Source organism: Ambystoma mexicanum, chromosome 12 (assembly GCF_040938575.1).
Source record: "Ambystoma mexicanum isolate Mex_15411 chromosome 12, UKY_AmexF1_1, whole genome shotgun sequence".
NCBI lineage: Eukaryota > Metazoa > Chordata > Amphibia > Caudata > Ambystomatidae > Ambystoma > Ambystoma mexicanum.
In genome coordinates this window covers 392,431,113-392,449,695 of record NC_090936.1, presented here as the reverse complement: position 1 = coordinate 392,449,695, position 18,583 = coordinate 392,431,113, and the positions used below count along the sequence as shown (strand labels likewise).

Below are 18,583 nucleotides of genomic sequence, written 5' to 3'. Positions count from 1 at the left end.
CCTATCAAAAGATTCTTAATGCCCTCATAGAGTGAATACCCCTGGTTTGCAGTGATGGGCTGTCTTTCTAGGATGAAAAGATCCAAGGAACGCTCCCTAAAAGTCTACCACCTCAATGTTAGTCTGCAACCACATACAAAATATATGTACATAAATAGTACTGGACTGGTACCATTCCTTTTTATTCATCTACTGACCAGACTATTCACAACAAATAAAAGAGCACCAAGGCATATATGGTATGTCCATGCATAGATATTCATTTAGATATACCTGTAGACACTTGTTTCATTAGACTAGTGTCAATACTCATCTGACATAAAACAACATGTGAACAATGTAAACCAATGGGAATCAGGCTTACACACACAATCCACAATGAGCTTGTGTCACACTGCTCATTCGGCTACTTCTAAAAACCACAATTTTGCATGGATGTAATCAAACTCCTTTTCCTCATTCCAAATTGGTCAACCAGTTTCAGTGGTAATTAGCTTCTTAAACCACCTTCTTCAGGACAGAAAAAAAACATCTGGGTTGCTTCCAGATCTTCAAATTGCTTGACTGTATTGCCAGAACAATCCACACATTGAATATGTGCCTGTGTTCTTGTACTTGCCACCTGTAGGGACAATTAAGAAAGACAACATTTGATTAATTCACTTAAAACATGCCAACATCTACCATTATCAATGATCACTCACCTGCACATATTTGGAATGGATGTTCTTGTCATTATTTGTTCAGAATTATGCCTCATCAACTTCTTACTGGGTAGCATCTAGTATGTCAACACCATTTCGCCATTGTGAAACTCTCTACAGGATGACAACATGGAACAAATGCTTAGCCAAGGCTCTTCCTTCTCAATTCATAATATGCAGTGTAATGCCAACATACTACTGCCCACAAACCAGTCCCGCCGGCTGCTACCCTTGCGTTCAAGGATTTTGTTGTAAGTGCAATCCAGTGTAATAAATATGTATGTATTTGTATTAACCTCTGGATGGTTTGGAAAAAATGTTAGTCCACCACCCGTCAACTCGAGTGGTTCCTCCTAGATGCGTCCTCCTACTGGCACACTCAATATGTGCTACGGTAAGAACGAGCACTCATTTCCGTATCTCAGTCAATACTGGACAGTTAAGATGGCCAAACAGAAACTTGCACTTGTTAGTTGAGGCTTGTGGCCATTTTATAGTAGGGTCATCTTAATTGAATCCCACACTTTGTTCCCATCTGGTGTAAATAATTAACTTAACCTTAATCAAATAGGATGACTATTCGAGCCCGTTTTATGCTGTTATCCCTAGCAATTCCCTCCTGTAAATTGCTCAAAAAGAGAGGCCCACCTGTTGGTTAACTTGGGGAAACACGTTCACTGCTTGCCCTTAAGTCACTGGCAGCAGTTAGATATCATATTGCTTATATCCCATCCACATTAGAGGCTTGACATCTGCTGCCAGGGCATGTTATCATTTATACCCTGGGTATCTGCTTATAATCTGAATATCCAATTTTGTTCGCTCAATAATAGGAGACTTGTAATATTGCCTCCTCTCTTCGGGATCTTCACCTGCTCAATCACTGTCCACTTAAAATCCATCTCTGAATGGGCCTTCTGCAAAAAGTGTGACACCATCAGGGCTGTCATTTTCTTTGTCCTAGTACATGTCTTGTGCTCAATTATTCGTCGTTATTTTTCCTTGTGGTCATGCCCACATACTGTAACCCGCATGGGCATGTGATGGTATACACAACGTTCTTTGTTTTGCAAGTGGTGAAATCACACTCCTGGATATGGACGGAATAGAGGGAGTCAGAGGTGCAGAGGTGGGTGCCAGCAGCCAGGACGCAGGAGGTGAGTTAACACCCCAACCCCAGCAAAAGTGCATGCCAAATGACAGCCTAGCATAAGATGTCCCAGTGGACAGGGACACATGTCAGAAGACCCAAAAGCTGGGCATGCAGACAGGGTGAAGTGAGGGGTGGTACATCAGCCACCCTCCTCAGCAGCCGTGGAACAGGGGCATCAAGGGCACTCCTGAGCGTAACAACAGTGGGAAGGGATGGCAAGTGACCTATCCAAGTGCCATGCACACCACACCCCTGCTGGTGCAACAAGTGCCAGTGGGATTGCTGTGCATGAACAACCACAACACTGTGCAGCAGTCACACCAGCAGGTTGCGGGCACAGCACACCTGCCCTATGTTGGCATGGCAGATAAGCTACATGGAAGTACACGCCCGTACATCATCACAGGCTTAGCCAGTCAATAACTGTACACCAAAACGCAACCCTGCTGGCTGCACAGCAGTGGTTCACAGAGCCATGTCAGTGCCATAGGGTAAGTCAACCCCACAAGGTGAGTGCCAACTGGGCAGGGGGTGTGGGGACATGAAGGACCATGAGCATGAAAGACATATATCAGCTGCCCCAGCATGAACACCCTACCCTCCCCACACACAGGCAAAAGACCATCTGGCCATGTGTCACACACTCATGGCTGCAACCATCTCCACAATGTTGTTCCCAAATGCAATCTCCCCTGACCAACCATGCCCATCTGCCCAAATGTGTGAGGTTCCACTCTGTACCACAGCAAATGTGTCTTGCATGCCTACACACTTGGGAGCACCATGCCTGACAACATTTCCCATGTCCCCTTCAGACATTCACACATTGGCAGAGGCATTGGAGGGGGACGTGGGGGCAGGCTCATCTCGGAGTGCTGCATTCAGGCCCTCAAGGTTCACCACATGAGCTGGATGTCTTGCCGTAAGACACCACAACCCAGCAGGGCCAAGCCCACTTCGACTTTACAGCTCACCAGAACCACTTCAAGTCCCACTGCACCCACTCCCACAGCTAGAGGGTCTGAGACCAAGGCTACACATCCAGGCAGAATGAATGTGGAGACACAGGGGGAAACCAGTCCTGTGTCACCACCTACAGAAGGGCCACAAAGCCCAGGGATCCTTCACCACCGCCACTTTGCACAAACCCCTGAGAGCCCTCACTGCTGCCCGCATGTACAAATCCCTGAGTGCCCTCGCTGCCACCAACATGCTCAGACACCTGAGGCAGACATTGACACGCCTTCCTATGGCTCCCCTGACATATGGCTCACCAGAGCCACTGCACAGCCCCCTCCCATAAGGTACTCACCACCAAAGCAGTACTGTGCTGCAGAAGCTAGAGTAGATAGAGCGGAGGCAGAGGGAGATGGAGGCAATAGGGCACACACACTCGGAACACCTGCAGGACACATCATGACTACCTGCAAGGGGCCACCCGCAGATTGTGCGTCCATGATGACGAACTGGGTGGAGGCAGCTACCACTACGGCCATCCTGACAGTATTCGGGCAGCGGGTCAGGGAGATGACAGAAGATGTCTCAGCACTCACATAGGCCATCCGGAAGAGCACAAAGGTCACACTCCACAATATCCAGGGGCGAGGCTTCATACCTTCCAATTCGATGACTCCCACAGAGGAGTCTCAGCAGAGCACACCAAGACGCCTGTCCCAGTGGCATTTGTGCTCAATATCCCCGGGGCTGGCAGGAGGAAAACAGGCGACGGGTATAATTGAGATCAAGACACTTATTGCCCTGATTGGACATGCTGGGGACTTGGTGGTGGGAGGAAGGAGGGGGGATAGAGTGCTGTGGACTTGATGGTGGGAGGAGGGAGGGGGGATAGTGTGCTGGCGAGGTGGTGGTCGGAGGAGGAAGGGGGGTAGTGTGCTGGGGAGTTGTTCGTGGGAGGAGCGAGGGGGATAGTCTGCTGGGGAGTTGGTGGTGGGCGGGGACGTGGAATTATTGGGGCACTTCATATCATTAAAACTGTTAAAATTCATCAATGCAAGGACATTCATGATTGTTTCATTGTTGTGTTGTTTTATAGAGGTGAGTGTCATACAGTCGTGCATGGCTTTTGTCATGTGAAAGTGTCAGAAGAAATTGTCTATCAGTCCATGGCGAGCCAATCTCCCATCCCTCACATCATCTCTGGCAATGCGTGCATTTGCCTCTGCCAAAGGCACTGCATCCTCATTCTCTGGGGTGACATGTCCACGGCAGGAGATAGCTGAACATTTCTCTTCAGGCAGATATTGTGCAGCATGGCACACACAAGCACAATTGTATCCACTTTCTTTCTCTGGACGTTCATCAGGGCTGCACCGGTAGGGTTGAGGCAGCGGAAACGTGCCTTCAGGAGGCTGACGGTAAGCTCAATGCACACACGGGTCCTGCAGTGAGCGTTATTGTAGGCAATATCCTGCAGTGTTTTTGGATCACGCATAGGGGTCATTAACCAGGGCAGCTGTAGCTATCCGGAGTCACTTGCATGGGGGGAGGTACAGCCATTTGTCACGGTGTAAGGTGCGGGGATGTTCTTACACAATATCAGGACAATGGACATCTTGTGCATGCAAGTGTGCCTTCATTTCACGTCATGTATCTATTCAATGTCTGTGCATGCTGTGTCACTTGTGTCATGCATTGTTTCTGCTTCACATGAAGCCTGTTCTCTTGCAGCATATGTTACATAAGGTGTCTGTCAGTGACATGTACAGCTGACATGGTGGCTGCCATGTGGCAGTGTATTTCCACCATGCTTGAGGCATGCTGTGTTTCCCATGGGCCCTCCCTGAGCATCTGGGGCCACCGGGTCATCATTGTGGGCTGGGCGCATATGAGTGCATGGCTGTGATACTGGCAGGGTTGTTGTGTGATGAAATCTGGCCATTTGTCAGCATTGCTTGGTTAGTGCATGTTGCATTTTGGTACCTGCAGTCATGTCTGTGTTTCTAGTTGTTACTGTATGTGTACATGAGCTACTCCATCCAGGTAAGTCCAACATGTGCATGCTCCCTGGGCTGTACTGTGACGTTGGTGCGGGAGGTGATCAGATATGGATTTTGCATTTGCTTGTCATGCTCTGCTTTGTGCAGTTATTTCTAACCACCCCCTCCACCCTATTTGGACATGTAATTCACAGAGCATGCATGCAAGCATTTCACCTCACCCACTATCCAAATCCATAGTCCTCTCTGCCTCTCCATGTATCCTGGCAGTGTGCTGTTCCGTAGGACTATGGAATCATGGGTGGAACCAGGGTAGTGGGTAGTGGGCACAGCAGTGGGTGATGTACAGGTTGGGGTTGAAGGTCACCTGCACATTCAGGGAGTGGTAGTCCTTGTGGTTGTAGTACACTGCTTCATGGGCCTGGGGCCACCAACGCAATATGACTACAGTTCAGGGCAGGGATCATGTTTGGCATTTGGGCAACTGTATAGAACTGTGCCTTCATGGCATTGACCTGGGCATTGACCTGGGCTGCGGTGGTAGGCAGTGAGATGTGGCGTTGCACTTAGCACAACAGGGCTTCAAACACCTGAGACAACACTGCGCAGAATGTGGGGATTGCCATGCCATGCATCATGGCCACAGAGTGCTGGAAGGTCCCAGTTCCAGGGAATTGTAGGACCGACACTAGATTCAGCAGTGGGGGCAGAGCTGTCCATATGATGATCCTGCTCCCTATGTCGTCCTGTATTGTGGTGAGCAGCTCAGTTATAATCGCCCGGTTGAGGTGGTACTGGGTGACCAAATGGCTGTTAGTGAGGGTCCAGGGTGAGGACCTGACACTAGGGATCAGTACACGCCTTGCTTGGGCTCTCCTCCTCCCCCCCATAGTGTGCCCTGGCCTGGTGGTCCTGACTCTCAATTTCCAGGCACAGCATCAGTAGCTTCCTGTCCCAGCTCACAGTGGGTAGTGGCAGCATGGTGTTAGAAACAGTGTTTGGGGTAGGGGTGTGCCTTATGTAGCCGTCTGGAGTAGATTGGGTTCACCTGTGGCTACACTTCTGACACCTATGTTCATTTACCTTCAGATGGAAGCTGGAGGTAACTGCGCCATATTTTCTGCAGGTTTTATCACCGGTTTTCGGTGCTAATACCACCGTACATGGACTTGTGATGTGGCTGTGTTTGCGGTTTGTGTGGCCAGAACAGATAGCACCGGCTGTAATAGTATCGGCTAATTTTACAGTCAGCAGTATTTGCGCTGGCTCATGATCCTGCAAAGCGGTATTGTTGGCGGTAATTCCGTTACTGATACTTTTAAGGGTTACCGCCCAATTTGTGATGAGGCCCACTGAATGTTAAGTGAGTTGAGTTCAGAAACACACAAAATTTAACATTAATTAGGTCTGTGTAATGCTAATTTGCTCATCTGCTGCAACAGACTTTGACTCCGATCTATTTTACTAGACCAGCCTCCCTCTGGATGCACATCAAAATCCTGCAAGAGACAGGCCTGATTCACAGAGCGTTTTTCAACGAGATTGAATAGAACATTTCTGTGAATCAGGCCCACAGGCTGCTTTGAGGAAACAAAACTTGAACAGGTCTATCATTACAACATTATAAAGAAATAAAGTAGTTTGAAAGCAAAACCTTAGACCTTTGCTTGTGTAGAAGATATCCACAATGTTGGTTTTGTGTTCTGAAAATTCATTAAAAATAAAAATGTTGCCACTGTCACCTGATATATTAGCAGGCAAACCATCACAGAAATATGCCTTTGTGCTGTAATTTGTAACATATGACCTTGTAACAATGAAGTTCAAATATACAGCGTATTGTGCAATCCCAAGTATTCCCCTGATCTCCTACCCTCTCAAACACATGATCTAGCACCACCACTTGAGAAAGGGCCATGTGTTGCGCCTATCATATGGTTCGTCTTGTGGCCAATGCTGGATTTGACTTTTATGGACTTCATTGATTCATGGTGCATCAACTTTTCTCATGGTGGCCATGAATCATGCTGTTCCCATCTTCATCTTGTATCTTGGCTTGCAACATTATGTGTTACTACTGACTTCTGCAATTGTATTCAATCTCCCCTCTTGCTTCTCCACTCTTTTTGACTGCTTACTCTCTGTTCTCTCCTCCTCTCCCTTTCTCCCTTTTCCCATCTCCTCCCCTCCTCTCATCCTCCCCTTACTGTTTGTATGCACTTACTCTATCAGAATTGTCTCTGGACCTAGTATGATAGCAACTTCATCTGTCTCCTCGCCCCTTCCCTTATTTGTCCCCCCCCCAGAATTATCTGAAATGTCGTCAGGCCTAGTATGATAGTCGTTAGTGTTGTTCCTCCCTTCCCGCACCCCTCTCTCTCACCTTTTGTTTTCTCCAGCTCTACCAGAAATATCATCAGACCTAGTACAGTAGTCGCCTGTCTGTTTCCATTTCATTCCGACTCACCCCCTCCCTTCCTTATCTATGTCTTAGCTCTTGCACTATCTGAAATGTAGTCAGGCAGAGTACGATAGTTAATTTCACATCCTTTCTGATAATGGCCTGTAAGAATGTCATTGTATTTTCCCTTGTTCCCTCCCTTGCCTTGAGGCGCTTTGAAACTCATTGTGTATAGGCACTATATAAATAAACGATCATATCATATCATATTGGGACTGAACAACTCAATCTTGGTTTATTCAGTTTCTCCCAGAGCTATACTTCTCTTAAAAGGAGAATGTGGAAGCCAGTGTAAGGAACAGTACTGGAAACAACACTCCAGCATTCGAAAAAAAACACATTTTAGTTCTCATATGTTACATTTTTCTATTATCACAGTGTAAATACTGTGCCTTTTGAAACAGTTCTTATGCAAATCATATGACCTTGATGTGCTCACATAGAGTCTGCCTGAGCATCCAGGAATTCAAAACCATTGCTAGGCCGTAAAGACTGCATGTGAAAAAAAAGGCACAATAACCATATACCCCAAATGACACGTCAGTCGTGAGGTTTGTTTTCCAAACAAGTCTGGTTTTATTCAGAGTTTCTCAGTCGGCCGACTGGGTCTCAACGCCTCACGATGTGTGTTCCCAGACCCCGTGAGATGCGAGAGAGCGAACAGCGCTCAAGCAGCAATATATATACATCATGCATCATTCTTTGTTAAAGCAATTCGCCCCACCCTCATACATGTCATACAGGCTAGGGTTCAGTGATTGACAATTATGACACGTTATGACAAGTCTTCATTCAGTCTAAACATAGTTATTCGAGCAAAGGCAGCAGGGACAGCTTTCTGTTATTAGGAACATGGAGCTCTGGCTCGTTAAGGATATCTTGTTCTTAGCAGAGAAACATTCCATACTACGTTATCTGTTTGTTACGGCTCATGAGCTAAGGGTCAAATAGTTCTGAAGCAGAAACTACCATCCTCCATGAAGGAGCACCGCTAGGAGAATATAATTCATGTTTAACTGCCTTTTACAACAGTGCTTGCAAGACAAACCGGCACCTGGACTACTGATTAGACGTGGCTTCTGCTCGACTTCAAGGACTTAGTGAGAGGGAAAAACAATGTATTGCTGTACGGTTTGACATTCCTATGCGTTAGCATTTCAGAGTTCAAGCCGTGGCTTCGCACTGTATGCGGATCTAAAACATAGAATATTTTTGCAAAGCGTTAACAATGAGAAAAAAAGAAAATGGCTGGCATTTCACAAAATGGACTCCCTTTGGTTACATTCATTTTTCTCGGATTGCGATGTTTGTCACATGATGTGATTCGCTTCTGGCCAACATATTATACGTATCATTCGGCTACGGGATTACTTTTCTGGTCTAACACCGTGAGAGGTCATATCACCCCAGAAGACACAGGGAACAAGTGCAATGCATTGATGCAGATGTACATGTGCGTAACTAGCCATCGCTTCTTCAGGATCTCATTCCACTCGAACCGGAAATGCACAAGTAGTGCTACGTCACCTCCTGGGATATACGTTACTCTTGTGTTACTGCTGCAGCTCGCACATCTCCTGCGCTGCATCTTAGAATATTGAGTGAACTTCTATATTGTTAAAGGCTAGTCCTAGATTAATGTTTGCTAAAAGAGACATCTTGCCAGGATATACCAAGGCGTCACTTTAGATTGCATTGTTTAGTATCCAAATCTGTTGTTGGAAGTGATATAGTCCCGCAAGCACGTGTATATGTACACAAGCTGTGCCAAAGACCCGAGGTCTTACATCCATCCTAATTACAACTCATTCATATCACAATGCTGCATTGAGAATATAAGCTAAAATATTGCTATACAGAGACCCATATTATTAAAACGTATGTACTAAAGGGGTAGCTAGACATATAGATTAAGCCTCGTGCATCCGTTTACTTCATCCTCTCTCACCAGCAGAGCAACTTTATTATGTTCAGGCGTTTGTTAATTCCTCCTCTTGGTGTGCTAGCCTTGTCTAGTAAAGTAAACTTCAAGTGTTCCTGTGCTGACAGTGGGAACCACGTACCTTTGTACGCAGTGTACTCTCTAAAGGCTTTGAGGCTACAGAGTGCTTAATTACTAAGTAATTGCAATGTTCTACCCAAATATTTGTTGCTGATACAGAGTTTGAGCATATTTAAACAACTGGACAGGCACAATCCATCCTGCGTTAAGCCTTTGAGATCCAACAAATCATTGTGAGAAAATACAGTGAGAAAGCGGAAGAGACTGTGGACAGTGGCAGGGTTGAACATTTAGCTGAATAAAACCCTGGTCCCTGATGTGTTCTTTTGGGAAGGTTACTATACAGTGTAGTACGACCAATAGTTTGATAACCAGGATGCATGCTGTGAACATGCTGGTACTAGTTCTAGAGGTTGGCTGCCTGCTTATTGTTGGGAGTGCCCAGACATTTTAAGTGGTCGACAGGCAGGAGTCAGCAACTTTAAAAGATGGTCCACCTACTCACACAATCGAACACTAAATGAAAAACAGGGTAACATACATGTACGGGGCGGTAGAGGCAGAGGTGGGGGGTGCATGTAGGGTGAGGTAGAGGTGGGGGATGCATGCAAGGTGAGGTTGTGGGTAGGGGATGGTCAGTGGGAACTCCCTGTCTAGAAGACAACCTTGAGGGGGGAGAAGGTAGGGCAAAGGAGTTAGGGAAAGATATGAAGGTTTGGAAATTATATGATAACATTGGGGCCAAGGTGTGTGGTGTTGGGGCAGCAGAGATAATTTTGGAAGAGTCTGGAGTGAGGAGAGAGTGATAGGAAAGAGGGTTCAGTTTGGGGTCCCCTTGAAATAAAGAGAACACTGAGGTAGGGCAGAAGGGCAGGTGGAGGGATGGATTTTTTGAGAGGGCGAGCAGTTGCATATTTCGACCATTAGAGTTTAACCAATATGCCCCTGCTTATAGCAACTTGTCTGCCACTTTGTGGTAGGGGGAAGTTAGGGTTTATCAAAAGGACCGCCTGTGGATGATCATTAGACATAGAACCAATATTCTTACCTGTTAGTAATATGCCCTGAAAAGAAAAATAGGAATTGTAAAACACACGAGGAAGGCCGGTTCAACAACTGCTGAACCCTCTTATTTCAACAGATTATCTAAGATTTATGAGGACTATTCCTCTAGTGAGTATAACCTCCATGCACCTTCCAAACAGGGTAACTTAACTTGTCATCTAGAAGAGATGCAACTGTCATCTGCTTAACCATAAAGTTGTGCGCAGAGTCAGTCTGCGTCAGTCCACTTGCCTTTTCTGTGTCGTGAGGAGCTGCAGCTACGTGTTTTGCCAAGTGTTTCACTACGTGCTCTAAACTAAGCACTGCGGCTTTAATTCTGCTGGCTGCGGGCCGTGGGCGGCGAATACAAAACTCCACGTCAAGCGCGGAGCGCGCGCGGAGTCGTGCGCAGAGTCAGTCTGCGTCAATCCGCGACTGGCAGCTCCGTGCACAAGGTCTTGCGAAATGACTGCTCAAACTGCCCCTGGGGGCCCCCAAACAAGGCACAAAACAATACAACAACGGCGGATGCAGAATCCGTGGACAGCCTTGAAGGCAGACTCTGTCCCTGCGTCTTCAAAGGTAAGTTCTGTTTCAAAGAGACCCGCGTCCAAAGTATCACCTGTATCTATAGATTCAATGGTTGATATGCTCCAACCAGCACCTGTGTCACCTGTTCCTACTACTGTGACCTTACTTGAGACCGCAGTGATCTCCTCTTCCCCTGGTGACCACGAAGCCTTGACTACAACTACGTCACGCTCAAATGCTAGAGCGAAGAGCGCGGAACGGTCAAAGAAAGACTGTGCCGCGACCCTTGTAGAGCTTGTGAGCACCGATTCACAATCGATCTCTGCTCACAAAAACTCTAACGCCGGTGGGCAATCCGCACCTTTGTTCGAGTGTGTAATCAATCAAGCAGTTCTTGGGGCAGCACAAATCACGCCCAAACCCAATGCAGAGAAGGCCACGCCTGTGTCTGTGGTTGCGTCTGTGCCTGACAAATTAGAAGCGAGTGCCCTTACTGTGAAGGATGTCGGGCACTCAGATGCTTCCCTACAACGACCACTACTAACCCTAACCAACCTACCTCCATTCTTCTTAGATTCCTCACGATCATCTCAGCTTAATCACACATTTCAGCCAACGCCAAACTTAATAGAAAATACTGAGGAATTCTTCACGCCTTTCGAAATCACAGACGCAGAAATCATGGAAGCCTCGCAAGACGAGGAACAAATTGACAACTTGACTGCACTCGATGGGCTAACGCGAAGTGCGATGCCTTTGACTAAAGATCCTGAGGCTGTGGTCAACGTCTCTTTGCTCGCTGAAGCTGAAATTCGTCAAATACACAAAACTCAATCGAGTGTCTCACTGGAACCGAAAACTGTAACTGTCAATTCTAGGACGACGAAAGCAGTAACGCCACACAGTTTCCCGGATTGCATTTTGATAAAACAAGCAAAGGAACATGCGATGTCAGGCATCATCCAGCCTCTTCATAAGCCGACGACCTGTCATGCTAATCAAGTCCACGTAACTAATCAACTCAGTCGCAATTCTGACATTGCAAGCGATTACTCGCACAGATCACGTGTAACTCCTGATCGTGGCCTGACAGGTAAAAGAAATCAAATGCGTCCGACATCATGTGACAAAAGAATTACTGGTGGTGCAGACGATAGCACCACTAATATAACTCATATCAAGACGAGATTCCACACTTCCAATATGGCCTCCTCTAGTACTCCAAGAAATGTGAATCTACAGCCAAAATCTTCACAACTCCCACAGAACACCTCTGTCACTGCAGCAGTGAATATGTCGTCTTCCAGTGAGCACCAAATAGAAAATACAAATTGCTCACATTCATCTCCGGCGGACAAAATCACTACTGACCCAAAACCAAGTCTTTCCTCAGCGGCTGCGATGCAGATTTATAACAACGTTCTAGCAGCCTCTTCTGCAGCTCTGCTTCCGTTTTTGAAGATGTATGAGTCACTGCAGGAGGCCTACAAAGACCAGATATCACTGATCCTATCCCTCAAGGAAAAAATGGACAAATTTGACAGCGTGACAAATTTCTTACAATCACAACTGTCTCAGGAAGCTGAGCATACGATGCGATGGCAGGAACGTTTGAGTGATCTGGCAGCACGGCATCATTGCCAAAATGACACCTTATATGATGGGTTACTTGAAGCTGTGAAATGGATGAGACATTCATCAACTATGATGTGTTCAAACACCGTCCCAGTAATCTCTCAAGCATCCATACGATCAACCAAGGCCTCAATACCATCGCAAACACGTCCACAAAACATAAATGATGCTGCTCTAGCTGTAGAAACACCCTCCACTGTTCTCGCTGCTAACAATGGAGAAAGGAACTTGGCTGCATCCTTGCCCGCACCTGCCCCCGCGCCAACGTTGAGCGACCAAGCATTCTATTCAGCTATAAGTGCGCCACCCAAATTGCCTTTGACTTCTTTTGGAATCTTTGAAGGCGCGGCAAAAGCCATAAAGGTCTCTACGACTACTGATCAAAAAGCCTTGCTTTCACATGCTTGCCAATCAGCCTTTGCAAAGAGAACACACGTTACTAAAAAACGCGCTAGTAATGCGAAGCCACAGAATTTCATTAGAAATATAATGCCAGAAAACAGGTTAACCTCATCAAGCAGAACAGAACTACCAAAGTCTAGTAAAGAAAACATTACTCATGCGGACAATGATCTTGAAGGTCTTGGGCGTCTTATTGCTCCAGCGAGCAAACGACAAAGAGCGGAATCAGACCGCGAAAGCCGAACGAGTAAGTCATCGGACGAAGAAATCGATCTCTGTAATCTTTCGACCTACTCCGACGATGCTGTATCCAGCAACCCCACTATTGGCCCTATTGTGGTGCCTGATGATGTTCTTCATGAATTGCCACACAGAACAAATCCTGATGTGGATGAAGACATAAACCAAAAAAAGGGGCTACCAAATTCGAGGCCATCTTCCAATTGGCTGGCACGGCTGAATCCCAAATACACACGCTCCCAAGAAAAGAAGCAAGCTTGCTACATTTCTCATGCCTCCTCATCTTTAAGAAAAAGCTTAAGTCCGATGACCAGTAAATTGAGACTACAAAATCTAAACCGTGAAGATCGTGATCTAAACCTGAACCGCAACAATGTATTGAAATGATTTGCCTGTATACCATCGCTACGAACGATTTTATCTGAAGATATACGAATTGTTGAATATGCAACAGAAAATCGCTGTGACCAGGTTCTACTACATATTACCTCGGTCTCAGTTCGAAACACTATTGTGAAAGCCTCAGAGGAATTGTTAGCGTTTGGGTTCGACATCTCTGTGGAACCTACGAGCTCAAGACTCGATAGGTCAAACCCAAGTGGACAACAAACCTTTCAAGAAACGCAAAAGCAAAGATGCGCCGAGCTACGCAGAGCCATGACCACCAAGGAGAACCCAAGATCAAACAATAACCATTCTGCCAAAATCACTCACCATAACAAGGATGCTGAACGATGCTAGCCACCAGGGATTGGAAACAAGTGCACTCGTGAATTCATCTCCTGGAATACTCGAGGATTTGTTCACTTGTTCAACAAATTTGACGTCGATCTAGAAAAAGTCTTCGTCATTTGTCTGCAGGAGACCTGGTTATGTGACCCTCCGTCACGAGATGGCTTTTTGACATTATTAAACCCGGCAATCAAAAACCCAAAGGGGCGACCATCTTCTGGTTTACTAATGATGATTAAAATAAACACCAGGTGGAGTCTTGTTGAGTCCTCTAATCCCAATCCTTTTGTGCAGAGTGCACTGCTCCAGACAACAGACGACAAGTTAGACACAAGGAAACATTTGCTTGTCCTAAACGGATATTGGAATCCAAATAAAATCAGCACTAAAAATTTCATAAACGCAATAACATCTTGCATTGACAGGTCTCTAACTGTCAATAAGAATTTATCTATAATTTGTGCAGGTGACCTAAATTGTTCATGGTTTAAACACGATTCTACCACAAAGACGTTTAAACGTTTAACTCGAGATGAAGAAAAAAGTCGAGAGTTTAAGTGGAGACAGGCACTACGGAATCGAAACTGCTATATGGTAAATGGTCAAGTTACAGGGGACCAACCCCCTCAGTCAACTTGGTCATCTCGAAATGCACAGTCAATAATTGACTATTTCTGGATATCCCAACATCTTTTTGAAAGCGACCTGACACTGTCAATAAGAACCATGCCAAGTAGCGATCACAAACTTCTCAGACTGGCCTGCACGGTAGAATGGTTATTCGAAAAAAGATCATACGAACCTACAATCTCCGTAAATACTGGCGGAAATAGACTTAGAATCGACAGTCCTAAGATTGAAAAATTACGCCAACAATTTTGTCAGGACAGTGATCTGTCTGTGAATTACGCTCCCTTGCTCTTGGACTTTATCACAACAAAAGCTGCTAATCGCATTATGGGTGTAACCCACAAACATCTATCGTCTTTGATCTTGACTCAAGCTAAACAGACTATGCGACGCGATATTAGAGCCTTAAAGAAGTCTGACAAGTCAGCCAGTGCGACAACTACAACTAAAGTTGCAAAACGTGCGCGTCGCCAAGTATACCGTAACTGGTTGAAATCTCAGAAACTAATAATTGAGCAAGACAAAGCTGAGCAACTGATGAAACATCTAATTCAGAAGAATCTACGGGAAATCTGGACAACCTTGAATACAGGCAATTCGAGACACCATCAAATACCATCTAACACGATTGATGCCGATACATGGAAACAACACTTTACTAACATCTTTAATAACCCAGCTCATGAAGACTCAAATATACCCACAAATGAGTTATCATCCTGGAATTGCCAAACAACTGTGGAAGAGATCAGAGCTGCAATACGGGCTCTTAAAAACTCGCATGCAGCAGGTCCAGACCTAATATCCAATATGATGCTGAAGAAGAACGTACAACAATGGGCTATCTTCATTGTACAATTATTTGCACGTCTGTCCAATTCAATGACGATACCAGACTCTTGGAGTGTGGCGATTATAGTGCCAATTTATAAAAAGGGCAACCGGGCTGATACAACCAACTATCGCCCGATTGCCCTGCTTGACACCATAGGAAAAATCTTCGCCTCCTTTTTACGACAAAGGCTAACGTCATGGTCTACACAAGAGCAAATAATCGATATCCGGCAAACAGGCTTTACAAAAGGCGTAGGTGTGGAGGTAAACCTGCTGCTAATAAACATATTAAAACTTGAAAGCCTAAAAACAAAGTCGAGACTATACTTGGCATTCGTTGATCTGAGGGGTGCCTTCGACAGTGTAAATCGCAGCAAATTGTGGCAAAAATTAATAAATTGGAAGTGTCCGAGTGATCTAGTTGCACCAATAAGAGCCCTACACACGGAGACTACAATCAAAATAAGACTAAACAATGAAGGCCTATTATCCAAGCCGATTTCAACAAACTCCGGTGTAAAACAGGGATGCCCATTAGCAGCCGAACTTTTCAAATTGTTCATTTCTGACCTCCCAGCATATCGTAAGGATGTGCGTTGTTTTCCACCAAAACTGAACAATAATGAATTAGGATGCTTAATCTACGCTGACGATGTGGTTCTGTTGGACCAAACACAGATAGGCTTGCAACGCCAGTTAACAAATCTTTGCGATTATTTAAAAAAAATGATTTGGAGCTAAACATCGAAAAATCCAAGATAGTCATTATTGGTCAACGACACACCAATAAACAAAAAGCCTTTGTGTGGAAAATTAACGACAATCGACTTGAGGTAGTCAATTCGATCAGATATTTAGGAATAACATTTAACAATTCAGTGCATGAACATCATTGGAAGGTTGACATGGTCAACAGAATGACTCAATATAGCATTCAAGGCCAGCTGTTGAATAGAAATTTTGGAAAGTTCACCCTAGCACCAGCCCTGACCTTTTACATCCAAAAAGTGATTCCAGCAATTACCTTTGGTTCAGAGGCTGGCTGGAACATCGATGCCCTGTTTTGGCAAAAGCTAGAAGGGATCTACTGGCGGCGAGTTCTGCAGCTCCCCCCGTACATTTCGATGATACATATAAGATATGAACTCTTCTTAAATTCTTTACACACTCACGTAATGTGGAAATCATTAACGGCACTACGTAAAATGAATTTAACCCCTAGAGCGCCAGCATTTGAAATCTTTGCCGGGGCAAAAACCACAGGAAATTCGAAATTGCTAGATGAGTGGAAACAAATAATGATATCAACCTTATCAAACGCTGACCTGACCTTGTATGACCTGGTGACGAGACCACAATCCATAAAAACTAAATTTGAACAATGGTGCTGGATAAAGAACAACGAGCGACGTTTGCAGCTGAAGACCACTCTAGATTCTGGAATCGGAGAACACAAACTAAATGTCACAAGTAGATACCTAACGAACTGTCCATCTCGCCACCATCGTGAGCAGTTTCTAAGACTTCGATTAAATGCAATCAAAACAAAGGAAATGATGTGGGTTCGTCACTTTAAAGAAGCTAAGGACAATCTATGTCGCTTTTGTCACAGCGAAATAGAATCATTAGGACATCTCATCACCAAATGTACGAAGACCACCTCAAAGAGGATGCACTACCTAAGTGACCATATTCCAGTTGACTGTAATACTCGAGACTGGTGGTCCTACATTGTAGCCGGGCACAGCATAAAATTAAGCTGTGCGGTAATAGACTACATAGACGCTTTGAATCTTGGAAACCTACAAACGATTCTATGAAATTGAATCTTCTTTTTAGATCATCTATGCAGCACCGTGAACAGGCTTTGGCTGGATGAATTTTGATGAATGCTGTTACTTTGTAGCAAAAGTCTGATGCCACACTGCTCGCAATGTGGCACTTCAGGCTGACGTTATAAATAAAAAAAAAAAAAAGTTATTTTTTTAAACCACATTTTGAAGTCAAAACACGAGCATTAGTGGTGGGTGAAATGTCACCCCTGTGCTAAGCAAATATACATTTCAAGATGTGGAGACAGGGATCACAGAGGCGAGGAGAAAAGAAGTTGTCTTAGAACACAGGAATGTTCCCTGTGCTATAAGCACAGATATAGCTTTGTAAGAACTCCAGATCCATTGGAGGGCATTTCATACTTGTGGGCTGAGGACCGACAAGCGTCTGTCATCTTGGTTCTTGCAGAATGAAGGTGGAACAGTCAGAAGATTGGAGTCCTCGGATAGCAGCAGCTGTGCTGGGGAGTGTCGAGCATTTTTGTTGTGCAAATACATAGGTGTAGTTTTGTGCAGACATTTGTAGTTGAGACAGTGCACTTTGAAATGGTTCCTGGTGCAGGATGGCCATTGATTGCTTGCATCCCTTGATTCCAACTCCCCTGCTGTCCTCCTCTTCCTTGATCTCTCTTCTGCATTTGACACAGTCAACCACTCCATCCTCATAAAAAGGCTACATGACACCCTTGGTATTGCGGAGCAAGCACTGGACTGGCTGACCTCCTTCCTGATTGCTTGTCAAAAGTCATACTGGGCACCTTCTCGCCTACTTCCTTCTCCATCTGTGGCATTCCCCAGAGCTCTATTCTCTGACCTTGGCACTTTAACATCTACCTTACTCTGCTGGCATGCTTCATCTCCTCCTTCTCCCCAACTTCCAGTGCTATTCTGACAACACACAACTCTTCTTAAAATTTCCTGCAGACTCCCTTCAACCCAGCATCATCCCTGACTGCCTCTCTGCCACTCAGGCCTAGTGTACCTCCAATGATCTCTGCCTCAATGCCAGCAAAACAGAGATCCTTCCTATTGGGACCCTTCACTCTGGCCTTTTTCCATGGGCTCTCCCCGATTCCATCTTCGGATCCCAGAAACCTCAGGGTCATATTCGACTCCTTTCTCTCCTTCCTCCCTCACACTCAGTAGATTGCCAAGAAGTCCCACTTTCAGCTCTTCCTTCTCAAAGGATTTCTACCTTTGTCCACTCTGTGACCCCTCCAGCTAATCCAGAATAGGGCAGCAAGACTCATCCTTGGCCTCTAGCCCAGGCACCGCATCTCTCCTGCCCTATAAAGTCTTCACTGCTCCCTAGTACGGATTAAATTCAAATACCTATGTATCATCCACAAGGCTGTCTGGGGCAGGGGACCACATTATCTGCTACTCTTTCTGACTATATATTTCCCCCTAGAACCCTCTGCTAGTC

The 18,583-nt window shown here is 45.4% G+C and overlaps 1 protein-coding gene across 1 annotated transcript; it reads left to right on the top strand.

Moving 5' to 3' along the window:
• The first annotated feature begins 10,786 nt into the window (after positions 1-10,786).
• LOC138514492 (serine-rich adhesin for platelets-like) lies at positions 10,787-13,516 on the top strand. Its single transcript, XM_069629973.1, has one exon. The coding sequence runs from the start codon at positions 10,787-10,789 to the stop codon at positions 13,514-13,516; it is 2,730 nt and encodes a 909-aa protein (XP_069486074.1).
• The last annotated feature ends 5,067 nt before the right edge of the window (positions 13,517-18,583 follow it).

Bases quoted from the DNA above. Each gene is read 5' to 3' on its own strand.
- LOC138514492 (XM_069629973.1), top strand. From the start codon at position 10,787: ATGACTGCTCAAACTGCCCCTGGGGGCCCCCAAACAAGGCACAAAACA.